General features: G+C 48.2%; 2 protein-coding genes across 17 annotated transcripts in view; both read right to left on the bottom strand.

Annotated features, from left to right (window-relative positions):
• The window catches only part of LOC125739130 (contactin-1a-like), a 51,825-nt gene extending 40,913 nt beyond the window's left edge, over nucleotides 1-10,912 (bottom strand). The window contains exon 1 of the mRNA XM_049008932.1: nucleotides 10,801-10,912. Coding sequence (XP_048864889.1) covers nucleotides 10,801-10,887 — 87 coding nt within the window. The 5' untranslated portion in view covers nucleotides 10,888-10,912. The remainder of the gene's footprint in view (nucleotides 1-10,800) is intronic.
• Nucleotides 10,913-13,944: 3,032 nt separating this feature from the next.
• The window catches only part of LOC125739022 (neuronal cell adhesion molecule-like), a 59,179-nt gene continuing 46,436 nt past the window's right edge, over nucleotides 13,945-26,687 (bottom strand). For 7 of the 16 annotated variants that reach the window (XM_049008637.1, XM_049008641.1, XM_049008643.1 and 4 more), the window contains 13 exons: nucleotides 26,599-26,669; nucleotides 26,206-26,431; nucleotides 25,911-26,026; nucleotides 25,587-25,791; nucleotides 24,885-25,007; nucleotides 24,469-24,645; nucleotides 22,810-22,845; nucleotides 21,847-21,912; nucleotides 20,681-20,803; nucleotides 19,913-20,068; nucleotides 18,526-18,657; nucleotides 18,371-18,449; nucleotides 13,945-15,991 (listed from right to left, as the gene is read on the bottom strand). In XM_049008637.1, the coding sequence (XP_048864594.1) occupies nucleotides 15,757-15,991; nucleotides 18,371-18,449; nucleotides 18,526-18,657; nucleotides 19,913-20,068; nucleotides 20,681-20,803; nucleotides 21,847-21,912; nucleotides 22,810-22,845; nucleotides 24,469-24,645; nucleotides 24,885-25,007; nucleotides 25,587-25,791; nucleotides 25,911-26,026; nucleotides 26,206-26,431; nucleotides 26,599-26,669 (1,745 nt within the window). In that variant the 3' untranslated portion in view covers nucleotides 13,945-15,756. Of the gene's footprint in view, nucleotides 18,245-18,370; nucleotides 18,450-18,525; nucleotides 18,658-19,912; nucleotides 20,069-20,546; nucleotides 20,804-21,523; nucleotides 21,615-21,694; nucleotides 22,846-24,468; nucleotides 24,646-24,884; nucleotides 25,008-25,586; nucleotides 25,792-25,910; nucleotides 26,027-26,205; nucleotides 26,432-26,598; nucleotides 26,670-26,687 lie in introns of those variants that run through there. The other 9 variants (XM_049008644.1, XM_049008646.1, XM_049008651.1 and 6 more) reach the window with 5 other exon arrangements.

Here is a 26,687-nt window from a genome sequence, read left to right as displayed (position 1 = left end):
CTTGGGCATCCAGGCTGGGGTGAGTTTAGGTCTTTTTGAGATGGGAGGCACACTAGGGGCCAATCTGCTTTCAGCTGGGGCCGGGATACCCCTGTGTGTTTTGGGCTGCCGCTTCCTCATGCCTTATCTGTAAAGCGGAAGCCTGCTTCGGCAAGCTCGGTCTTTCTGGGGGGGTGCGGTGTCTCCGGCTGGCGTGTCTGTGAGCAGCTTTCCGAGACACCGTCCGGTTCTCCCGCTGGCTTGGCTGCTGCCGACGCTACACATCCCGTCATGGTATCATCGGGATAATAAGCAGGCTTTTCCGGACGGTGAAGCTGAAGCGTCATTCCAGCATTTCTGGGAGGCTCAGAAGTAGCTTTTGGACACTGATGAGTGTCACACGATGGTCAGATACACAGACACTTACATGTTATTTATTTAGCAGCTGCTTTTATCCAAAAAAGTGGAGAAATCGGGGTTAAAGGCCTCATTCAGGGCCCAGTGGTGAAATTTGAATGAGCAACCTTCTGATCACAGGCACACTGCACCCATATTCCCTACGAATAAGTACCATGTACATGAAAGGCAGACATATTTTTATAATTCATTATAATTCAATTCCTACTTTTCTCATGATTTCCCATTAGGACAATAACAAACTATCAGTGCTGTAAAGAAGCGCCCAGGACAGGGATCGCCTGGACGACGCCCCGGGTGAGAGGCTGGCTCTCTTCCTGTTTGGCGCCCTACAGCTCTCACCATCCTGTAAAAAATAAAAAACCCAGACCAGACCTGGGGCCCGGCCAGATTTTTACTTCCTTAATAACTCTCAAAAATCCTGGCACTACCATTCGGGCAGCGGCAGTCCTGTCCCATCAGATCGGGGGGGGGGGCTTGGGCAGATCTGTGGGCACCCAGAGAGGGTTTGGAAAAGCTCTCCCCCAGCATATTTCCTAAATAACGATAATCAAGCTCAAAGCTGCAGAAAAGCAGGTTCTGCTAGGTGAACATGCCTCATACGCTACAGAAGAGGAGGTGCTGCCTGGCGGACGCTCCTCAAACACTACAGAAGAGGAGGTGCTGCCTGGCGGACGCTCCTCAAACACTACAGAAGAGGAGGTGCTGCCTGGCGGACGCTCCTCAAACACTACAGGAAAGGAGGTGCTGCCTGGTGGACGCGCCTCAAACACTACAGAAAAGGAGGTGCTGCCTGGCGGACGCGCCTCAAACGATACAGAAAAGGAGGTGCTGCCTGGCGCACTCGCCTCATACGCTACAGAGAAGTAGGTGCTGCCTGGCGGACACTCCTCAAATGCTATAGAAAAGGAGGTGCTGCCTGGCGGACGCGCCTCATACGCTACAGAAAAGGAGGTGCTGCCTGGCGGACGCTCCTGAAATGCTACAGAAAAGGAGGTGCTGCCTGGCGGACGCGCCTCATACACTACAGAAAAGGAGGTGCTGCCTGGCGGACGCTCCTCAAACGCTACAGAAAAGGAGGTGCTGCCTGGCGAACGCACCTCAAAAGCTACAGAAAAGGAGGTGCTGCCTGATACATGCATTTCAAATGCTGTAGAAAAGGAGGTGCTGCCATCTCAAATGCCGTGTTCAACGGCATCTTCAATCTGCTCCCCATCACTGACAGATAAACACTATACAAGGTGTTCCTGTCTGTGTTTCTGAGTGACAGGTAAACAAATTCTACTTTCAGACTCCAGTGCATCGTGAGGCGGAGGGGCAGCGGGGAGAGGAGGAGGAGCAGGGAGATCAGTGGGGAGAAGAAGATGAGTGGGGTGAGAAGGAGGAAGAGCAGATAGAGGAGAGGGAGGAGTGGCGAGAGGAGGAGGAGGTTCTTTCATATCAAAGAATCCAACATGTGAGCCTCTCCTGGAAACCAGGATATAAATATCACAGTTATTGAGCTCCGGAGCCAACACAGTGTACCTGCTGTGACCTGAGACATCCACAGCAGCGTGTGCGACCCACATGGGGGGCAGTTCTTTGGGGTCATGATTCAGGCAAATGTGCAGGGTTCACACAGTGGGAGGGCGGAGCCTGATTTAAGAACAGTAGCAGCGGGGAGGAAGGTGGAACAGCAGTGATGTCAGCACAGGGACACCGGGGGGGGGGGGGGGGGGCATTAGGGACCAAGAATAGGCCAGTGGAGTGAGGGGGCTTGTCACCTGACATCACTCCCCCTCCGGATCCGGGGAGCAGCTGGGGTTGCGCATCCCTTGTCGTCTTTCCTGGAAGACCAGCAGATTTACACAGGGTGCGGTGTTTGCTGATGGCCAGGCACGAGGGGGAAACGTCACCACAAAGCCAAGTGGGGCTCTGCATTACAGCATTTCACTTCTTCATGGAAAAACAACATGGAAAAAAAAATCTCTGGTATTCCAGTTAGTTGGCTGATATTTAATGCAAATAAATTTATTCCGGAAACACAAGGTGCATCAGAGAACCCAAATGGAGATTCCATACAGTGATTTCCATAGACAGGAATATATGCATCAGACACATCCTTAACCGGCAAAACTACAGGCAGTGGGGAGACGGGGGACATCCGCCATGATTCCCCCACTGGGGTCAGAGGTACTTAAAGATCAGAGATATGGACCTCAGCATCTCCATCCAGACTAATCAGATCTAAAGCTTCTGGAATTTGCTCTGAGGGTCCGTTTGTCAGCCTCAGAAGGGAAAGCTGTCAGTGTTTTGTTAGCTTTTTTAAAAAAAGACCAAAGCGGGAGCAGAAACGCTAGCTATGGCCCAGCTCCCTTGTGACGGCACGACCTAACACACCGTCATTTTTACCGACCCACACGGGTCAAAGTTTGGAGCTGCAGCTGCCACTCGATCTGCTGAGACAGGGTTTAAATGGCCAGCCTGTTCCCCAGCGTGACCCACACCTCGGGACCTCAAACGGACGCCCGTTCTCCGTGCCCTGAAAGAGGCTCGCGTTCAGCCTTTCAGCCAAAAGGCACGGATTTTAAAAACGAGAGAGAAAGTGTAACACAAACCAGGAGCCTGAACGCTGAGGCTGCCTCGCTGTATCGAATGCTAATCAGCCCATTCAATGCCTCCCTTTAGACGGACGTCCGCATGGGCCTCTATGCCCCCCCGGCACCAAGGGCCCAGAGGGGCTGCCTTTATTCCCGCCCGCGCCGTGTGAAAGAGCTAAATGCCCATTCGACTGTGGCTGGCCCTCCTTTATCCCGCACAGTGGTCCCTACGAAGCATCTTCGCTTTTCTTGGGAAAAACACAGCCTCTGAATGAGAGTTACATTAATACGAGGTTGGCCAATGCTGCTGAAAGTGGCCATTTAATGGCCATTAATAAACAAAACTGGGTAAATTGGTCCCCTTAGTACCAGCTAGCGTGATTAGCCCATCTCAGGGGACAGAACCACCATCCCTCGATCTAATGATCAGTTCCAGGACTCATTGGGATAAAAGGGCTGAAATCTCCTTAATACACTCATCCACCCCGCTAGGGTGCCATTCCCCGAAGAGGTGCCATTCCCCAAAATGGTGATGGGGTGCCAATCCCCGCTACGGTGCCATTCCCCACTGGGGTGCTATTCCCCAAAAGGGCGATGGGATCCCCAAAAGGGTATCATTCCCCAAAGGGGTGCCATTCTCCGCTAGGGTGCCATTCCCCAAAGGGATACCATTCACCCAAAACGGTTGCCATTCTATGCTGTTTCCCAATATCCACCCTGCCTAATGGTTTTTCTACATTTTAACGCACTCAGTTGATCTACATTTCCGCTGGAACAGCAGTTATTGATTCGGCAGTGTAAGTGTTAAATGCACATGCGGGACATCCTGTCTCTCATTAATCCACCTCTAGTCAGACCGTCTGCCTTGCATCGCTCGTGCCGCCACCAGAGGTTAAAGGTCACCAAGGGCTACGTCATTGTGATAATGATGCCCTCTGTCATGTGACTCAACATCTGCTCTAGGGACCATCCAGACCCTACCCCAGCACTGGGTTAAATCAGTTTCAGCAGAAATAAAACCCACCTCCCCTTATTCGTTTAAAACACTTAACTGTCACTGTTTACTTAAGTCACTCATTCAACTAACTATCCACCAGCCCAATGAAACGTAAACCCTGCAGCCATAGGGCCTCTGCTATGCTGATTGCATGTGGCAGTGCTGGGGTTGTCGCCATGGCAACGTGGGGGTCGTTGCCATGGCATGGGCGGACCGCCCACCACATGTGGCTCAGCTCCAAACAGAGCAGTGAACAGTGATGCCCCCCCCCCCCCCCGTAGCCTGAAGGTCTGAGCTGGTCACTGTGAGCCCGTCACTTTGTTATTACAGAAATGCTGTAGGCAGATGAATATGAACCGCATCAAGAATGTTCATACAGCTCTAAACAAAGCCACATAAACACGGGAAGAACATCCCCACCCACAGACATGGAAGTGTGAGCCATTCTGCTTATGACATCATCCAAAGGGGACAAGGAGGATCCAGGAGGTGCACTGCCAGCTGAACAGAGAGCAGGCACACTTGGGCTTCGTCGAGTGCATGCCGGGGTCCCAGTGGCCCCCCTGCACTGCAGCATTTACACAGTTTTCCGGACAGGAATGAGCCAGGAGTCGTTCCAGGCAGAAGCGCATTAGCTTCAGACACAGCATCAGATATTAATGGTCCCACTAAAAGGGTCTTTGGCTTCTTTTCCAGATGGAAAGGTGGAAAGATGGAGAGATTGAGTGCTCCAAGCTTTCAAATATGATGCAGATTAAAAAGGAAACTTACTGCAAGAATCTGTGAGACTGCTAATCTTTTCCATACTCTGAAAGTTAGCAGTAAGTGTGAATTCAAATTTTTTTAAATCAAACTGCCATTTGTGCATTTCCACTCCTGAGATGCACAGGTAAAGAAGAACATGAGATGGACAGAATGAAGGGAAAACACAACTGGGGACATGCAAGACATAACAAACGACCGGGGACATGCAAGACAGAACAAACGACCGGGGACATGCAAGACAGAATACGTAACAAGGAATACATGAGGGAGGATGTGCAACAGGGGACAAGAGGGAGAAGGTGCAACAGAGGACATGAGGGAGCACGTGCAACAGGGGATAAGAGGGAGAATGTGCAACAGGAAACATGCAGATGGCAGACACTCTAGCCGCCTGCTCCATTAACAGGTTAGCAATTATCTAGTTGCAAAATACAGAGAGAAATCAAAACGGCAGACAGCCGTGGCAGATGTGTTTGGGACGTGAATACATTTGCATGGATGAGTGTTTTGAAAATCCCAACTGCAGCGAGGATCCTATCTCCGTGAGTCCTACTTATTCCCAACACGAGCTGGGCGGCAAAAAGCGGAACGCTCATTTCTGTCAAAGATTAATGTCCCTTATAGCTCGACTGCTCAGACTCAAGCAGCAGAAAGCATTTGTAAGCCTCTACTGACATCCCACATAAACTTGACAGGCAAATTTGGCTAATCGTCATAGTTCATGTTAATGAGGAGACAAGCTAACAAGAAACCATCCATCAATCTGTCTTCTAACTGGAGAGCCAGTGGCCTGGGTACAAGGCCCATGGCAGGGGACCCCTTGGATGGGATTACAGTCCATAACAGGACACAAGGCAGGTGACCCCTTGAATGGGATTACAGTCCATCACAGGACACAAGGCAGGGGACCCCTTGGATGGGATTACAGTCCATCACAGGGTAGGGGACACCTTGGATGGGATTACAGTCCATCACAGGGCTGAAAAGTCCACAGCTCAGTTTAAAGCTTTGAGATTTTAGTGAATTCAAACCATCTCTAAGTGAACAAACACATGTCATATTTCCACTTATTACTTACCCTTATTATATAGAAAAAATATATAGATCCTGCAACCATGACCAAGACAAGCGGTTAGAAGATGCATGGATGGATCGATGGATGGAAGGATGGATGGATTACATCAGGTCTGATACCATGGATGTGGAGATTATATAATAATTATAATTCCTGTTAATGGGGATCAGTTTCCCCATTGACTCGATTTATTATCCTCATAATAACTACACACATTTGCTTCTGTTGGACATCGATACGATTACAAATCATCACATTGCCCAATTATAATTAAAAACCGGCAGCGAGTGAGTTTAGAAGACAGACTGTCAATCCCGTTCAGCCTCACTGGCACTCAGGTGGCACACGATGATAGCTGTGCTCAGACGGGGCCAGGCCACGGCGTTTACGCATTTGCCAGGCTGCCATGGGCAGCACCGGGAGACCAGCTATGCAGAATGAGCTTCACCACCATCACGCCGGAAAGCTGCCTGTCGACCCCATCACCTACCTGCCTGCCTGCCACGGCACCGGACTCACATCCATCCTGTTCTCTAAAAGTGTTTTAAGCCTAATATACCTACATTACCTTAATGGCTCTAATGTGGTAATGTGCAAACAGGATCCATTTGGCAGATATGAAGCTTAGAGTAATATTGTGATCAATTATTTAATGCATTCTAGGCAAAGTACCTCAGTTTTCCACATAACTGGCAGGTCGAGATAAAGGCTCCGATTGTCTGCCAGAAATTGGACAAACCAACCAAAAGCGATAAACACAAAGCTATGAGTCATTCTGCTGAGGATTGTGGGAAATTTCCTGCCAGTAAGGCATAGTTTATGGGAACCACTGGTGCGGTAAGCCCTGAACCCATGACGTCGAAGTCTGAGTCGATATTCAAGCGTGTGGCGACTTCTCATTCATTCAAACTTGTGCCCGTATGCCTCTTCTGATACCAGCAGTAACCTACCGACGGATTTCCTGTGTCATTTGTACTCACAGGTCAGATGACCATCGCTGGTATACAAGGATCACATTCATCAGGCAGAATTAAATCAGACACAGTTGTGTGATCTTTGAAAAGAAAAACCATTCGGGCGTGCATCAAGGGGCCCTCTGCTACACACCGGGGACACAAGCTAAGACACGGAACTACAGGATGACAAAGATCTGAACCCTATCTTGTTTGTGGCTCAGTAGGTCAGGCCTATGTCTCTGTGATAGGAAGGTTGCCAGTTTGAATCCTATGATCAGGATAATCACTTTGCCTTGAGCCCCGCTTCACTCCAACTTTTGTGTGGGTGTGTGTATGCCTTCAAAAGGAGAGCATGATGGGATATGCGGAAACGGAAACACTGCCGTGTATCTGTACGAATGGCACATACAGCTTCACTTCAGCTTTGCTCGGCTGGAAATCACCGCTGTCACGATAGAGGCTGCTGTATCCTCGCCTATGAGCCGAGCGAGCTGGAGGGAATGTAAATGAATGAAACGTGAGAGGAGTTTATGTGCCGACTGCAGAGCTGTGATAAGAGAGGGGCCCGGAGGCTCTGCAAGAAACCCCCAGAATGCAACTCACGTGTGCAAATATGTGTACGGCAATGAAAGCCTCAGCGTCAATGCGGGGAAGAGAGGATTATTGGATAGAGGGCAGGTGGTCTTCAGGAATGGGAGGTGGGTTTTATTCTGGCCCCGTATCCCTGACTGTCTCAGACACCTCGACCCCTCACATGTATTTCGTTTCCAAGCATGTTCAGTTTGTGATTTTTGCCAGTTTTCTCTCCTGCCAAAGTGCCTCTTTCCGTTCATGTCAATCCTTCCCCCCACCCTCTACAAGGAATCAAATGATGAATCCCTTCCCGGGACTCCGGATCACGGAGATCCAGGCTTCATCCAGACTGATGGGATCCTCACAAGGCTCTGACTTCATGAAATTCATCCTATTGATAATGGCTCCAATAAGTGCCAATTACCGCTGAGAACGTGAGGGCAAGTACTCGAACCCTGAGCAAAATACTGAAGACCATGATGCTCTCTGCCTGTCCAACAGCCAAGCTAGGCCTAAGCTCAAACTTTTGAATGTCACTTTGCACTTCCAGCTCTCAGCAATGCCACCCAGTCCTGACCCAGGAGACACAATCAACACCTTCCTCCAAAGTGGGCCAGTGCCCCCCGGCCCCTGGTACCGGCAAAGGCCACAGCTGTCAATCATCTGCTCCAAGTTCCACTCTCACTTTATCACGGCAGTGACTCACATCCACCGAGCTCTCACTGGACCAGGTGAAACATCAGAAAACTGTACACTGACGGGCTGTCAAGGCCTCAGGTAGTTCTGGCACAGGGGCATGACATAGTGCAGGCTGGGAAGAAGGTGGACAATCCACTGATACCTCTAGTAACATAGGGCTTTATTAACAGAACTAGAAACATGAGGAGCACTACAAAACAAAACGGACAATGAGGGGTCAATAAGCAAATAGGGAAAAACAAAGACTAACCACTAGGGAAACAAAGAGCAGGCAGAATAAAATGCGCAAAAAAAAAAAACACAGGGAAACTTCTAACATTCTCAAACACCTACCGAACAGCACATGAAACACAATGACCCATTGGGGAACTGAGCTAAGGCTGGAACTTAAATACTGAGGGATAACAAGAATAACGCAGGACAGGTGAAAACAATTAACATGGGCTGGTAAAACGGGCAACAGGTGAAACTAATAAAACTGAATCATGAAGTCAAAGAAACAGAATCTAAGACTAGGGGAATAACAGACAGGTAAAATACAACCACAGGCACAAAGCAAAAAACCAAACCGAATACAAATCACAGGAACTAGAAAACTGATACGAATGAAACACTGGGGAACGAAATATACAAAAATAGCGGAGGCAGAATTTGAACAAACAGCTGAGTGGTTTACAGGTAGCCACATGCTCAGCTCATTGAGCCATGTGGCCATCTAGGGAGCAGGAAAAACACACTGAAGACTTTGATAACGCGGGCGGACAGGATGGCCAGTGACATCTGCTGGCCAAATGGGGAGGAGACATGAAAGACTCGGACAGACGGGTGCTGACTCTGACACGGGTTATATAGCCTGCAGAGACTCTCACTGACATTTTATTTAGCACTTTTATCCTAAATGATCCTACCTGGTGGGGTCCTACCCAGTACTAGCTAGATGTTCCTAATAAAATGGGTCCTATCTGGTACTAGCTAGGTGTACTTAATAAAGTGGGTCCTACCCGGCACTAGCTAGATTTTCCTAATAAAGTGAGTCCTACTCAGTGCTACCTAGGTGGTCCTAATAAAGTGGCCACTGAGTGTATGTAACATATAATGATGATGTGACAGCTCAATGAACATTATGTGGGTCACCTTCTGAAGACTGGCTTCCACTTGTCAGCATGCAAATATGACCGGCGTTCTCATTACATGCTTAGATAATGAGGGCTCAAGTGGGAAAACCCCCATTAAAAGGAAAGAGAGGATAACAAAGAGTTACCCCCCCCCCAGGCCACCATCAAATGGGAAAGTGGATGAAATGGCCAGTGATCCTGGTCTCGTCAGTGCAGGCTGCTGTCAGGCTGCTTCTCCACACACATAAGCAGAAAGGAGGTGAGAGAGGCCGAGCTGAGGCACGGCTGAGCCCAGTCTGCAACGCCAAGGCCGTTAAAGGTAAGAAAGAAGTGCAGCGGAGGGCCATACAAAGCGTGTCCCCAACACCCCCCACCCCCCATGCCACAGCCCTAAAAGGGGCCAAGGACAACCGGCAAAAAGGGAGCATGTCAGACGGGCAAATAAACAAGAAGCTGACAAGGGGCCCAGAAAAGCCCCCGTGGGATTAAAAAGCGCATTCTCTGATACCCGGGAAGCCCCCCAGGGGTCCTCAGGCAGACATGCAGGGGATTAAGCTCCCCCAGGTGCTATCCAGGCTTCCAGTTTCCCAAACATTACAAACAAAGGCGTATACCTCACATATTTAAATCACTGACTCTGGGCAGAGCAGAATCAGGGCTGCACTGCAAACATACACAGGATTTGTGGTTAAATTTCACCATAAGAGGATGCATAATGACGAATGTATTTATTAAGGCATGTACACATATACATATGGCATCTAGTAGAAGACGCTTAAGGATTTTTAAGGATTACACTTTACTGCGAGTGTTGTTTGCAGGATTTAATGATGATTTCAGCCCCCTTAAGTTAATCCTCCACAGAAAGGTCATACGCCCCCGCCAGTTATTCGTGTGTGCCGCTGTGTGTTGTTTTGAGTCCCCGGTGCTCAGGGACAACACCCTTCGGATCAGCCCTGCCAGTCACCACTCATCTGGGCTCCTGTGAATGAGCGGCGCGCACCCGCAGCCGGGTTACTCTGTCACACCCCTCAGAGCCACAACGCATGCCGGCGCCCAAAGGCGGCCCCCCGGTTTCGCTTGAAGCCGGACATTCGGACACTTCAGGCTCATGTCACATCTCATGTCTTACTGTCTCTGCACGACTCGCAATGTCAGCATTTGCACGTAGCCTACGCGAAAAGCACTGCTCAATAATTGCTTAAACACAATGCTATTCAAGCCTAAACCTTTCATTAAATGACATGTTCCCACGTCCGTTGTCAAGTTATTAAGAATATCAGCGTATTGACCGTTTTAAATCACACTTGTGCGTGACCGACTGAAAAGCAACAATCATTAACGCCTTTGGAGCCGGAGCCTGATGTCCTCTAAATATACGGGACAAAAAAACGCGAAATTGGGCTGGGGGCCCGGGCGTCGCTTTTAACATGATTTTACACTAAAGAGCACAAACAACGAGTAAAGTGAGAAGCCGGAGTGATGAGATAATACAGCTTCTGCATTGCGGTACCGCGGACCACGGCTCTCGCCCGCCTGCCAGCGTCTCTCGCCCGCCGCTAAAAACCTCAATTTCAGCCGGGAGACGAGCCTTTATAATAAAATAAGGTAATAAAAAGCGGAGAGGCGGCGTCGCCCTGCTTACCCGCTGAGCCGGGCTGTGCCTCTCAGTCGTCCGCTCGGCACACCTGGGTCGCTGGTACCTCCCCAGACATGGGAGCCGGAGCAGCATCAGCGCCGCTCGCAGCAGCGCATTGGCGACCGGCTCGCTCTTCACGCGCTAGGGGGCGCTCGCGCCGCGGCCATTGGAGGCGGGGACGCGGCCGTGTGCGCGGTAGACTCGCTGATCTCTTTCCCTTCTCAAAATCCATCCGTGTGTGTATATACATGTGTGTAATAGCAATGCATATGACATACATAAACGTCTAGGGCTCTATATGTATTTTCAATATGCCTTTATATTTGTTTTATTTTTAAGGATTATATTTATGTACATAGAAGTACTATTCTATGCAGAGAGGATGTTGGGCGTATGGCGTGCTTATGCAATTTTATTCAAATAAAATTAAAACTAAATCGAGCTACGGCCCATAGGGCATTAGGGAATGAAAATAAGCCGATAAACGGGATGCTTTGTGCCGCCCCCGGCTGTCATGCCTCCGGGTGGTGGCGGCGATGCCATCCTGCACGCAGCAGCCGAACGACGTCCGCTTTGTGCCGTTTATCTCTGACCAGTCAGTCTGTGGCGGATTCGCTTTATACGCCCAAAAGACATTGCAGAGACGCGAACTGTGTAATAATAACTAAATATAACAATAATTATTTGATGGACAGTGAAGACAACCGACGAGACACTTAGTAATAGCGAAAACTGAGATAATGAGTTAATAATCAGTGAAAATATCTTAATCTGTATAAAGATGAGGTTGTTGAAAGTGGTTCAGTGTGACTTACTTTTTCAATATAGATCTCATGGTGACTACAAAGTATGAAACACGAAGGTTAGTGGAAAGTGTGATCATCGAGTGCCCTGCACAGGTATCCGAAAAGGCTTAACCAAACGAGGAGACTGTGGATCAGGCCTGTGATAGGGCATTGTACAATAAAATAAAATTACATTAAAGAAGAATATCAGTGTTACGGGTCTGGGGGGTGGGGTAGGTGATAGACGCAGAGGAGTGAAGTTGGGGGTGGGGCAGCGTCATGTCACGATCCTTAGGGATGGTGGCTGTAATCCGCAGTGCAGTAATGAATGAGACGGGTTGCGATGTATTAGTACCAGATCAAAGGCACAAGGCCCTAACATTAAATAAAGCTTGCGTGTGAGGCCCCCCACAGAGATCAGCTGGACACTTTTTCTCTCCGTCATTTGTCTTTTCATGTATAACCTGCAGATGGTTTTGCTTTGGTTGCTCAGTATAATGGTAAAATCGTGGATGTCTCCTGTGTCAGGCTGTCAGATTCAAGGTGTCCAGCTGTTATTTTCAAACGGTGCAACAGATCTTTCGCATTTGTTCACGAGAAAAGCCTGGATGTTCCTGAAGATGGCAGCAATGGAAATGCCCGTGGACACTCCTGTTTTTGATGGGAGGGCTGGAGAAAGGGGATTCTGGCCGGAAAACGTCCGCGAGGCTCAGCGGCACAGCGCGCTAATGCAGCCGCTGGGATCAGTCAGGGGCTCATTTCGTTTTCTCTGGAGGGAAAAGCCAGTGCGAAGAGATACGGGGTGAATATTTAATGGGTTTTATGGGCATGTGGATATTTCAAGGGGAAGCAGCACACTAATTAAATTACATAGTGTTATTGCTAAACGGACTCCTGCTGGGCGGTGAAAAGATATGATGAGCTGGAATTGTTGAATTATGTTAAAATGCTGATCAGACGCGTATAGCCGAGAAGTATTTATTAAACCGTAATACGTTGTTTCATGTTATGGTAAATAACAGAATTATACTCCAATACCTTTAACGACAATCATTAGAGTCTAATTGTAAATGTTTGAATTTACACATACATGCGAATCACAAATGGCCCGTAGTATTAAATGTAATCATGTGAATGACAATGAAGTTCGTATAATCCGTCAGTGATATTTTCTAACGTGCACGATAGATTTTTCTTTTTGCAAACACTAGATGGCAGCAGTATGTAAGAATTTAACGTTATTAGGTTCCGCAGGTGCCGTTACGCATGAAACATTTCACAAAAACACTTATCAAAACTGTCTCATTTGCAAGTCAATGTGTACTTTATTCAATGTCGTATGGCTCGTGGAAAATAATGCAAATTCATTGTTTTACTCTAAATGTAATCCCAGTGCCTTTTTGCAGTTGGTGAAACATCTGGCATTTTAAATACATCTAAATCATGGAAGGCTCAGAATTTTCTTTGCTATCAAGATCTCAATTTGCATTTCTGATGAAAATGAGGTGAAAGAGAACAAACCGAAGTAAATTTAGTGTAATTCTGCCACAAAGTGGGCTATAAAATACTGACTAGTTGAAATTAAGATGATGCCTTTAATGTTGTTTTGATTTCTTGTTTTTTAGTCAGAGTATACCTTAAAACCTGTGCCTAGATAGACAATCTGTACAAAAAAAGTCCAGTCTTTGTGTGCAATGCAGCCAATCAGTTTGATCGCATGCAGTCCATTTCAGCTGATGACGTAGCATAATCATATGCGAGAGACAGGTCTTCACCTTTCCATAAAATTCTGTTTCATTACATGCATGTGGAGGATGGCTCTGGCCCTTACAGAGATGCCTGTGTGTTTGGCTACAAATAACCATGAAGCCCAGAAACAGATGAAGCCTGTCAATGGCTCCGATGTGCTTTACATCCCAGGAGCAGCCCCACCCCCAGCCCCAGTGAACCGTGAGCTGGTGATGACATCTCGCTGCCGGAGTCATTTTCTTTGCAGCCCTTTGTTATGGCAGGTTGGGCCTAAGTGGGAAGATGGGTGACATTTGCCTTTGTAATAACCGAATCTGTGTTTTCTCACCCAAACACACACACACACACACACACACACACACACACACACACACACAGAGAGAGAGAGTGAGTTCATTAATGCACAGCTTGCCATGATTCAGTTTTTAATAAGTGCCAAAGAATTTATCAATTTGAGTCATGTTTTCCCCAGGTCCTTGTACAGTTTTAGCTAAGTAACTATTAATGTAACCCTAACCCTAAATGGTGGGTCAAAAAAGCCCAGTTTTACTTCAGGAAATAAGTGGCTGTTTATGCATTTCAAAGTTATGCTCAATAAAACTAAGGCATCCAACAATTTAGTGAAATCTTGAAACCAACATTTATTTTCAATTAAAATACAAAGTCTTCTGCGATGATATTGCCATCCTTCCGGCACACATATGGTTCCTCGGTGGCCCAGCGTGCTGCCCTCGTTCCCAGGACCCTACCATCAGGCACGTACCTGGGATCCTGCCCGCACGTGTCTCCAGCCTTGCTGGAACTGCATGGGTTTTCATATTTCAATCACATGAATGTTCATGAGTCATCAAACACACAGTTGTGGTGGTCAGACCTGAAACTCATGTGCTTATTCTGCCCGGATATAAGGCTGAGAATGACTCGCCTTACAAACGAATACAATTCACAGCAAATGAAACTCTAATGAAGATTTGACACGTTTATTACGATGCACCCAGACAGTCCTGCCACCCTGTACACATTTATACACATTTTGACCTCCTGCTCCGGCTTGCAGTCCTGCCATCTATTAGGAAACTTACAAATTCCACAGGACACCTACTCACAAAAGCATAGTGAACTTAAAACTTGATGCAAGTTATGAAGACCCAAAATCATGGAAATCCGATACCCCCGGCATTCTAAACATTAAGAAAAGGTCCTGCCTCTTTAGGGCAGGTTACACGACTATGCCTGCTAAACTCTCTTTTGCAGGCAGATGAGGAAACAAGCCTAGAAAATAAAAAATAAAGAAAAACACCACTTTATAAATGACAACAGAGCCTTTCGTAGAGTTCGGTTATAGTTGGAACCTGAATTTCCTGTCCCTAAATAGCAAGTATTCTGCAAGTTTTAATAAACTTCATGCAAAAAGCAATGATTAGGATGGAGGCACATTAACTACAGTATTGTCGTTTGCTAACGGCGCTCCTTGCTGACCGTGTTCCTCCGCCCCTCGTCCTGTGAAGGTGAAAAGCATGGATGCCCTGCCTGAGGGCAGCGGGTCCTGCCCCAGAGCAGCAGCCGCCACCAGGCGCGGGGGCACTGCAGACGCGGTGACACATGTGCATGTGACTGTGTGAGGGGGGGGAGGGATGGACATGAGCTGCCGCGACACTGACATGCAGTGCGATGCTCTCCCCTGCATTAGTGCAATTGCGACAAAAAAATGCTTGATGTATAAAAAGAAATGACACACATGGAATTTTTTTTTTAAAAAGCACATAAATTAACTGGAACCCCTGAAATCGGTTGGGTCTGCGTTTGCTTACAAATGCTGAAGTGGTTAAATGCGAAAAGGGTGAACACAAGGTATTCCAGTCCAGCTCATAAACACACATTCTTCATTTGCAGTCCATCTTTTTTGCAATTATATATAAACAGTACCTGTCTTGCAAAAACGACATAACAACGGAAGCTATACATTTAGTCATTTTTCGCAACATCGTCCCCGAGACATTAAAGCCTTTTCTATGTAATACCAAGGTAACACTTTGACAAAGAAAACGATAAGAACTCGGAAGGCATGTTTGGTAATTCCGAAGGACAGTGTGCAGTCATAAGCGTCTCACTGCCTCCAGGTTATATGCAGCATTATTCCTGTGTTATAACGCACTCTAGATGACTATTATACCCATGCAGTATATTAGAAGCTTATCATATCTGGCTTTAATGCAAGCGGAGCGCCAATTTTAATTTCGGCAAATAAGAAAAAGCTTCCTCATCCGTGCCCTCCTACCCATGGTCGAGGAGGCCGCAGCCCTGTTCTCTAAGCACTCCGCCCGTGTCTGATTGGACAGTAGTGTGCATGTGACGTGTGTGAAGGGGGAGGGGCAGCTGGGTCGTCACAGTGCAGTGGGACGGCCTGTGTGTCTTCCTACGGTCCAGGTTACACGAAGGAGTTCATGGCATTGACGGGGGAGGGTGCCTCCGAACTGCGGTCACACTCGACCACGTCCCTCTCCCTCTTCCCGCTATACTGTCCGATAAATGAGCCGTCTTCGTTGAACTGTCCGTCTCCGCCTTCCCCGTAGTCAACTAAACTGTCATCACTGTCCTCCTTCCTTATTGTCCCATTGGGAGGGGTGAGGCTTCCTTTTAACGGTTTATGGTCCTCAGTGTCACTAGGAGAAAATAACATGCAGGGGTTACAGGTGACAGGAAGGGTGACATGTCCTAAGGGATTAGTTTGCTTTCTGTGATGGAGAAAAAATGTCAAACACAAAAAAAAACACATGCTAATTAAGCATAACATACACACGTACACATGTTCTTCCCTCATAAAGACGTCAGACGACACGACTTCCGTGGCAATAACTTGAATTAGAGGGTGTCTTTCCAGTGAAGCAACTGATCCAGGATTAGATTCTGTCATCAACAAATTCCCTAACTAATCGTTCCCATTTTCATTACTTGCACGACATCATCATAATTACATTAAAATATCTTATATGTGACTTACAAGCCATCTAAGTCGTGCACTGGCAGTTCCCTTAGGGAAACGCACCTACTTTCACTGTCTCACTTCTGTGTTTTCGTTGAATCAGAGTTGATAAATAGATCCTGTTGAACCTGGGATGACCCCACCCTCACCCGGGCATGGGAGTCGTGCTCCGAGCATGCCCAGACCCCCCTCTAAGGCAAAGCATGGAGTGGGAGGGAGCCAGGAATTCAGGATGTCGCTGGGTTCCCGGGAAGCGGCCCTCCCTCCACACTCGGGTGACGATGAAAACAACAGGACCGAGACCATGGTGCGAATCGAACAGGCAGATGGAGAGAAGCGTGAGGACAGGCAGTATGATGGGGGCGGCCTTGCATACAGCCCACTGGCCGCAGATCCAGGATGCTGATGGTTGATGGCGGTAAATGAACAATGGGCACCAGCAGATCCCTTGATCGTGACGCCGGCTTCTCTGAGCAGCAGAGATATTGGGGGACGAAGCCGCCCCCCCCCCCCCCCCGCCATGGTGGGGCAGCGAGGAGGCGGAGAAATACTTGCCACCTAACAGATTCCTTTTTACCTTCCAAGGGCCCTTCTCTCCTGCAGCAACAAATGAGACTTCGCCTACGAGTTCATCTTAGGGTAAGACGACCGCGACCTGTTCAGCCCCAACAGTCCGGAAATTTCTACACCCTGGCCGGATGAGACTTGGGGCTGGCATGAAAAGCGGGCTGATGACATGGGCGTGTGGTTTGGGCTGAGCTGATGCCCAACATGAGACTCACCACACAGCTTCTGCCACTTACATACTATCCATTTCCAGTAACTTCCATTATCATTACAGATCCACCAGCAGAAACCAGAACAGAATTCTGCACGTGAACGCACACGTCCATTTCCAAATACGGCATCCCTACACCAGCTGGCTGGAAAGCAGTTGGAATTCCTGTTTCCAGGGGAAATGATGGTGTTAATAAATAACGATTCGGAGGGAAAGTAAGCAGTCAAGGGGATTTAAATACATAAAATCACTTCGCTCATTTAAATAATAATAAATAAAAAGATATAAAAAAAGTGTGCTTCTATTCTGCCAAGCATGGACTTCAGACGAAAGCGGACAAGAACAAACTAACACTATATAAATATAATATGATGCTTAGTTAAAACGTGTTTCTTAATCGCTACCATGAAGTGAGATAGTGTGCCTTCTGCTCAGATCACTGCTTAGGGGACTGAGGCTAAATTCCCTGTATATTACAAAAACAATGTGAACCCAAAGACTGCTGCATTTGTAATATGTGTGTCGGTTATGCCAGGTTACGCACATGCAGATCCCTACAGACCTTACACTCGCTAGCGGTACCGTCACAGAAAGTTGCGTTTACGTCTCTAGCCATGCACTACACAGCGAAGGAGCTTGGGGTGTCATTCAACTACACAGCATACTGAAAGATATCAAAGGGACAATCACCAAACTGCACACACAGCTTTCAAAAGGTGACACATTAAAAAAAAACAGGAAATTCTCAAGTTTAACAGAAATAAAGTGCTTTTAGGTGAGGAGAAGGAGGAGAGGCAGCTATGCGGAAGCAGGGAGCTGGTTATCCTGGCAGGTGCTTTCAGTTCTGCACCACTAATTAGAACATCCACGTATACAGGAGTGTGCACTCTATGCATTAATCATTATCTAGGCTGGCTGCTCAGCACGAGGGACAGTTTTGGCTCGCTGGGCTTCACAGAGGAATGAAACAGAAACACGGGGAGGAGCATCTTCCCAGAAGTGGCGACGGCGCGGCTCCCCCTGCTGGTCCATTAAGAGAACGCGGTGAGCGAGGCCGGCCCGTCCCACCCATCCCGCCTGCTTGTGCTTTCAACTGGAGAGGGTCGGCAAAAGTTCCACTGGAGCAAAAGTCTGGCTGGTCGAGTTCAAGCACAACTGCAGGTTGGAGACGGACACTCCTCATCAACGAAGGAAGAGGCCCGAGGCGCAGTGCAGAGGTGCAGGAAAGGGGGGGGGGGGGGGCGTGAACACTGGGGGAGGGAGGCACGGTCACACTCTCACCTGTACTCCCCAAACGTCCCGTCATCGTCCTTCATTGGCTGAATCTCTGGGTCGGCATGCGCGTCTTCCTTCTCTTTCACTGGGGGGACGGCAAAGTCAGTCATGGACCACTCAGGACCGGCGGCCATGGCGGGCCATACAGGGGGGTCACCTACCTGGATACTTTCCCCCTTTGTTCCTCTTGATGAAGCAAACGATGAGGAGCACGAGGATGAGGAGCGCGATGGCACACATGAGACCGATGAACCAGCCTTGCGTGGCGATGTCCACTTGACGGCTGGCCATGGCTGATTACAGCACCAAGAACAGAGGGTCACATGGAGTGGGTGAGGTCACATGGCAGGGGTGAAGTCACATAGCGGGGGAAAGGTCACATGGCACGGGTGAAGTCACATGCCGGGGGTGAGGTCACACATAGGGGGGCTTCAGAAGGGGGTTGTTTCTCAATACTAAGAACGCGAAGATTGTACTTGGCAAGACCGGTAATGCTAACTTGCCTCCCAGGAACAAACGTCAGATGAAATGAATCATGGGACTGTTCCCATTTGCCAAGGATGCAACTGAAACATTGATATTTGGGGCAGAGTAAGAATGACATCCAGGGATTTTTAGCGTCCTCCGTACTTCTGTTCCTAGCATTGGAACTGATCTTCGGCAATGGAAGATAAAGTAAAAAGGGCATGAAAGTACATAAGTAAGGCCAAGTACGTATATTGAGAAATATCCAGATGGAGCCTGCCTCCATCTGCCGCCATCTGCCTCCACCCCAAACTGAAACCAAACTCGTGATAAAGGATGACTGAAATACATACAGTGTGTGGAGTGTTAAACCAAACCAAAGTAAAAACAATAATCTCTGCACAGATTTGTACATGTAAACTGAGAACGAATTGTACTTAATTTATAAATTAATATTCAGGATAAAAAGGGATGAAATCATAAGTGCATAGTTAAAATTTGGTTTAACATGGTTGGAGTACAAACGAAAGACATCAGTCGGCGATCTCGCTTTTTATCGTGCACCTCGAGAGACAATAAGCCAGGGGCGGCGTCTGCATTCCCGTGAAGTAGCAGCCTACTTTACTGCATACTTTAATAAGACCTTGATCGCTGGACGACTGCAAACAAAAACACATGGATACAAACACACCAGAACACACGATGAACACTGAGGCTAAAGGGCCGTCCAGCTCGTGTCTGGGGGACCCCTCAGCCTGAGGCTCCACGACCGGCCCATCATGCATTGCGCCGCCATGTGGGCCCATGTCTGCTTTCCTTCGTTTGTTTGGCTTCATCCGGCGCCTGAACACTACACCTCCCTCCTGCCCCTTACAGCCACACCCCTGCTGGGGGAGCCCAGCTCGGAACCCTCGGAGTTGGGCCTGGGGATTCCAACCTGTGGCCTTCCAAATTCCGGTGACAGTACTGGCATTCCCGCAGGAATTCCAGGGAAAGCAAAACATGCGGAATGGATTCCGGCATGCATCCTGGCGGTTGGAGATGCACGCCAGGCACAGAGGACACTGTGGGCCAGTCCCTCACCTGGCACGCTAACCCGCAGCTCCTCCGTGCTGCCGGCCACCTGGTCAGAGTGGTCTTTAGCCACAACGCGCACTCGGTACGACGTCCCTGGCTTTAAGCCCTTAATAGTGTATGTCTGAGAGCCGTTTACCACCTCTCTTGTCCAGTCTTCATTACCTAAAAGAGTTTTCAGGAAAGAGTTAGTCTGTCCCTAAAACGGTGTGATAGCATGAGACAGATCAGTCATGCACACAAAACAGCCCTGATGGTTACTGATAAAAACCCTTCAGGCAAGACAAAATGAAGAGGATGAATGCATCCTCATTAAACAAAAATTTGCAGTTGAAGTTGTGCAGCTGTTAAATTTACCCCAAGTACAATTCCTCTCTATCTGAACGTTCTCAACTGAGCCGTCCTTTGGTAATTCAAAATTATTCCAAAGGATTCTGAGAAACTGAAAAAAACTTAATATTCATGCAGAAAATAAAACAGCTTCAGACTTCCTGACACTCAGACAGAAGAGGAAAATCAGCACAACACACTTTACAGGACAAAAACGTGAGCAGAGGAGTCTTCTATCAGAATATCTCTGCCCCGACTGCTGTATCAGGGCCATAATGTCCACATGCCAAAGAGTATGAATATAATTACACACATTTACTTCATAGAGTTTCCATATTTAGATCAGTCTTTCTCCAACTGTGGCTGAAGACTGGAAACGAAAAACAACTACAAATGAAATAGCAACTCAAACTCATGCAGAATGAGTAACAAACAATGTCGCCTTACTGTTTTCGATCATATATTCGACAAAAAGGTTCTTATCTGCTCCCAGGAACTCCCAGCTGACAACAGCCCCATCCTCCCTCACAGAGGCGCTAAAGTTGCTGAAAGCTGGACCCACGGGACGCGCTGAGAGCATAGGAAAAGAACAGATGAGGAGGAGAAGACAGAGGAAAGCCCACGGCCAGCTGAGGATTAGCTCTGATTAACAGAGTGGGGTTACACAGCTGTCACACGGATGATAACTGCAAAAAGATCACAGAACTGCTCTGTCCTGCCCCCTATATCTACATCTCTATATCAGAAATACAAGCAAAGTCTAGGACAGGAGTACACCAGCATGTGCTCAAACCCTAACTGTGAAGCTCTCTACATCCACCGGCAGTTTCTAGGACAGATCATCTGCCTACTATAAATATACCAGCATCTGGTGGTTTTCATTAGAGGTTTATGTTTATCTGTAAGGTGTAACTCAAGGGCTCCCCTTCCCTCCATCAAAATGAGGTTCAGATACATAAATGCAGGAATTGCCAGAGCAAAAGCGCACAAAATGTTCCTGATCAAACTGCACTGAACAGACCTGACGAGCAGCTACCCAGCTACACCCCCCATGAACAGACCTGACGAGCAGCTACCCAGCTACACCCCCCATGAATAGACCTGACGAGCAGCTACCCAGCTACACCCCCCATGAACAGACCTGACGAGCGGCTACCCAGCTACACCCCCCATGAACAGAGCTGATGAGCTGTTACCCAGCTACACCCCCCCATTGTCAGACCTGACGAGCTGTTACCCAGCTACACCCCCCATTGTCAGACCTGACGAGCCGCTACCCAGTTACACCCCCCATTGTCAGACCTGACGAGCTGTTACCCAGCTACACCCCCCATGAACAGACCTGACGAGCTGTTACCCAGTTACCCCCCCATTGTCAGACCTGACGAGCTGTTACCCAGCTACACCCCCCATTGTCAGACCTGACGAGCTGTTACCCAGCTACACCCCCCATGAACAGACCTGACGAGCTGTTACCCAGTTACCCCCCCATTGTCAGACCTGACGAGCTGTTACCCAGCTACTCCACCCCCTCCTGCCCCCAGCTGACACTGCTGTTAATATACTCGCATGCTCAGCTCGGCCTCGTCATGCAGGAGGGGCTGTACCCATACCCGTTTGGAGCGGTGGACGCAGAGACTGCGTAAATGGGGGTGTGACGTGGGGGGACTCTGTGTTCCCTGGAAGAGCACAGGGAGACATAAGGTAGACAGCAGCATCAGGCGTCAAACCCCGAGGCAGGACACGGTGGCTCTACAACACGCCCAGCATGCACTGTACTCCAAGTCATGCAGAGACCCTGATACGCAGACACCTCAGGCTTTATAACAAATGGGGTCTATTTCTCTCATAGTCTGGGGAAATACAAAGTCTACAGTAGCTGAAGGGCAGCATGGTGTAATATAATAACTGATAAACAGGCTGTATTAGAGCACTGCTGGGGTGAGTGTCACCCAGAGACGATTGTGACCCACAGAGTATGTGGAATATAAACTGCATTTGGCTACAGGGTCGAACCCAGAGGAACAGCCAGACAAAGAAAGACCACATGCAGGCCCATTTCTGTCAGTCTACCGGGGTCAGTGCTCGTAAGGCACAGACAGAAAAGGCATGCAGGAGCATCTCTGTCAGTCTACTGGGGTCAGTGCTCGTAAGGCACAGACAGAAAAGGCATGCAGGCACATCTCTGTCAGTCTGCCGGGGTCAGTGGTCGTAAGGTACAGACAGAAAAGGCATGCAGGCCTATCTCTGTCAGTCTTCCGGGGTCAGTGCTCATAAGGCACAGACAGAAAAGGCATGCAGGCACAACTTTGTCAGTCTGCTGTGGTCTGTGCTCATAAGGCACAGACAGAAAAGGCATGCAGGCACAACTCTGTCAGTATGCCGGGGTCAGTGCTCATATGGCACAGACAGAAAAGGAATGCAGGCCTATCTCTGTCAGTCTGCCGGGGTCAGTGCTCATAAGGCACAGACAGAAAAGGCATGCAGGCCTATCTCTGTCAGTCTGCCGGGGTCAGTGCTCATAAGGCACAGACAGAAAAGGCATGCAGATGAGTCAGCTTTCATGTGTCCATTACCTGGGCCTACATCTAAAGAGGGCTGGTGGATGAAGGCTTCAAGGGCAAAAGCACAGAGAAAAGAGGCAGGGCATCAATATCGGGGGGGAGGACCCCGGAGCATCATGGGAAAACAGGGTGGATAAAAGGTAGTGAATTTCATGTGAACAGCATTGCAAGGAAACTAGACATATCAACAAAAAGCCACCTAAAGTCCAGTCAAGGACAAATTATAAATCAATAAATGGTGCCAATGGAGAACATGTCCAGGGTTAACATGTTATACAATTAATCTCTAAATGTAAAAAGTACTTCACGTTATTTATATTAGCTTTACAATAAGTACTATTAAGCCTGATATTATGGTTATTTAAGAATTATTTAGAAACAGTGAGGTTGGTTAGAAACAGACATATGAATAAGGACAATAATTCAATAATGTAGCTGTCAGCACAGTAGGTAATGCTGCCCAGAGATGAACTCATGTCACACACATTAACTGCTAATAAGTCATTTAAGAATGAGTGGAGCAGTTCAACCCAAACGCCTTCCCACTGAGATCTTTCTGCAGCAGTAAGTGCTAATGAGATCCACCACATGGGAAATGAATTTAAATAAAGCCTGGGGAAAAAGGTTTGAGAAATCTAATAATCCATGGAACCATAATGAAGGGATGCAATAATGACCAAGTTCATAGGTGTATTTCATTGAGTGTCTTTTGAAAACCATACAAACTTAGTAATGGTCTAAAATTCACCATACTCCACCAAGTAACTTCATCACTGTTGCACAGGTCATGAACATGAACAAGCTCCGACACTGAGCAGCTGTGCAGGATGGACCATATTGTAGTCGCGAAGTTTCATAAAATATACATGGCACGTCCTCTGGGATATGGGGCATGCTGGTGGATCTGCAGGACAGAGCTGACTGGCCTCATGAAATTCAGCAAAGGAAAGTCTTAGATTGCCACCGCAATATTGACTACGTGATTGCTATTTTCACAGATCGATATTCTTTCCGGCTCTGGAGCACGCTTTGGAGTCATGAGCTTGTGCTGCCGGTAAGAGGCAGGAACCAGAGGCTCTCCAAGACTCCCCGTGTTCCAGTCAAGTCAACTAAGTGAAACTGTGAATAGGCCGTGTTTCCATTGATGGATGCTAAGTGAATAATACTTGCCATTTATCACCCAGTGAGATTAAGATCCATGCCTCGTACTTCAACATGCAGAGGGCTTCAGACGAGTCAGCAGCTCTAGAAGAACTAATGATCACGTCCTACATATCTACTAATTCCCAACCTCTGGTTCCATTGCAGTTTTGTGGATCACTTCTTCGACTCGCCACAAAAACCACCCCCAACGATTGATACATTTTTTTGCATTATGTGAGGGTTACTGTGCTTCCATTGACTGGTTTTCAGTACAAATGTTTAAAATGAGCAAAATCTAGGTCAATGGAAACAGAGCAAGTGAGTCGTGGGAATAAAGGACCCGAATGAGGCTGTGGAACAACCTTGCCACACTGACACACAGCGACATCTGTGGTAAAAACAGACCCAAACAGAGCAGAGGTATACCCAGCCCTGCACCAGGACACCCAAGGCTGTAATTCACACTGCACGCCATAAAATAGCCACGATGATATGGCGGCTGTGAAGCCGTGCAATGCAGACTTGTACCTTCATCCATGACAGTGACGGCCTCATCCGTGATGGCAGGCCCGGCACCCTGCTTGGTTCTGGCATTGATGTAAAACTTGTAGCGTGTGCTGTATTTCAGGTTCTGCAGTGTGAAGTTTGTCTCGTTGGCTGGGAGGGAGACCTCCACCAGTGGGCCCAGCTCGCTGGTGTTGTTGACTGGGGGGGTGAAGAGAGAGATTCACGAATAGTCCAGTCTCTTCTGACACTTGTGAACTAACTCATCTAAATACTGATGGTACTTGTGTTATGTGCAGCATTACCCATAATACCCTCGGGCACACTGTGTAGTTCTGTGTGCATAGCGCTTGTTGGTGTTGTCTAAGAGCACACTCTGATATTAATATGCAACCGTTGGCATGAAAATGCTGCAGCTTCTTCAGGTCCCAAAGACTCACTTGTCTGGTACTTGAGAGTGTAGCCAAGCAAGTGTCCGTTCCTCTGCAAAGGGGGACTCCACTCCAGAGTCAAGGAGTCCAGGTTGATGTTTGTGAACCTCAGGAACGCCAGAGGCCCAGGGACTGCCCACACATACACATTATTTACATTGTTTATCAACCAAGAATAAACTGAAACATTCCATTAAAAGAGGTCACTTCAAGGCCCCAGACTTTCCTAAGTTGCTCTTCATCCTTTCTTTATTATATCTTAATCATTCATTTGCATTACATTTTATTTATGTTTTTATCCCAACCAACCAGTTGGGTAAAAAGAGTTACAGTCACAGCGTACTCAACTGGCTGGTTGAAGCAAAATCTTGGTCTGGACCTTTACATTCTGGACCTGAACTACCCACCTCTGCCCCAGAGACATACAACTGAGAAAGTAGGGTGAGTCAGAATCCTTAGAGCGATTGGAGGTTAAGGGTCATGCCCCCTCCAATGGTGAAATCACAATGCCAGGTCTGAGGTTTGAACTGACGACCTTCCGAGCGTCCTACACCCACTGAGCAACACACTGTCCCCATAATACAGAACTGACATGGACTTGAACCCGGATCCAGCACGCCAACAGTGATCGCCGACTGATTGTGCAATCTCACTCGTCGGCTTATTATTCATGCACAGCATTAACCTTGGACCTGTTGATCCAGTGCCTACCTCCTTCGGGGGTCTCAAACTGCTGACTGGGGCTGGCGGGACCTTCGCCCTTGCCGTTGAGCACCCTGACGTTGAAAGTGTAGAGGCTGAACGGGTGCAGGCCGGGCAGCTTGCCATGCGTCCTGTTGCCATTGAAGGTGAGGATACGCTGCTCCTCGTGTTGTGGGGTGTGCTCCAGAAGGCTCCTCTCCTTCCAGTAGTAGACCTGCCCCGAGGGAGCCATCACCTCCCGTGAGACACAGCTCAACTCGTCCAAGCAAAAAGCCCCAGGGTGACAAATGCGGATCCGAGCGCAGACCCTCCCGCACCAAGAACACATCACACCTTATAGCCCTTGAGTCGACCTCGGACCATCTGCGATGATACGGCTTCCCAGTGGACTTCGGCCAGTGAGCTGTTTTGCACCGCGGCCTGGATCCGGCCCGGAGCCGCCAAGGGCACTGGGGGAGAATGCAGCCGTGAGTGGAAATGTCGACGATTAGCGCCACGCTAAAGCTCTGCACATCGGCGCGCCATTTACTGGTGTGGTTTGGGAACACAGGCAAGATGGGAGCTATTACCAGTTTAATAGACAGAAACATACCCCCTCCCACACAGGACCTCTCCCCCCAAAACTTACAGTCCTCTCCGGAGTAGCCCAGCACCACCTCTGGCTCTGGAGCGCTTCCATAGTCGTTCACGGCTTGCACCTTCACCTCGTACGGGACGAACGTGGGCGTCCCGGACACTACGAACTTGGACACGTTAGCCACTGTCACCGACGTCCAGTCCTTGTCGACGTCCTGCTGCATCCAGCTGACCTTGTACTGGAGACCCGGCCCATTGGACTGCAAGTTTGTCAAGGGCTGTGGTCCAGAAAAAAATGCACTTTATGTAGAAGAGACTATGAATAAATTCAGAGCAGATAATTTGGTGATAAAATGTGCTATGCAGATGAAGGCAATTAAGCTAGAAGCAAACGATTTTATCTATGTGAATTTAAATGCACCATAATCTTCAGCTCATGTCTTACCTTCCATGATATCACTAGATTATTATGCTCAGCTCCAGCTGCTTCGACCATTGAAGGGTTTTCATCAGGAGCTGGACACAGGAAGATGA

This window comes from Brienomyrus brachyistius, chromosome 3 (assembly GCF_023856365.1).
Source record: "Brienomyrus brachyistius isolate T26 chromosome 3, BBRACH_0.4, whole genome shotgun sequence".
Taxonomy (NCBI): Eukaryota; Metazoa; Chordata; class Actinopteri; order Osteoglossiformes; family Mormyridae; genus Brienomyrus; species Brienomyrus brachyistius.
The sequence above is the reverse complement of the archived record's forward strand: the minus strand, read 5'-3'. Positions and strand labels throughout refer to the sequence as shown.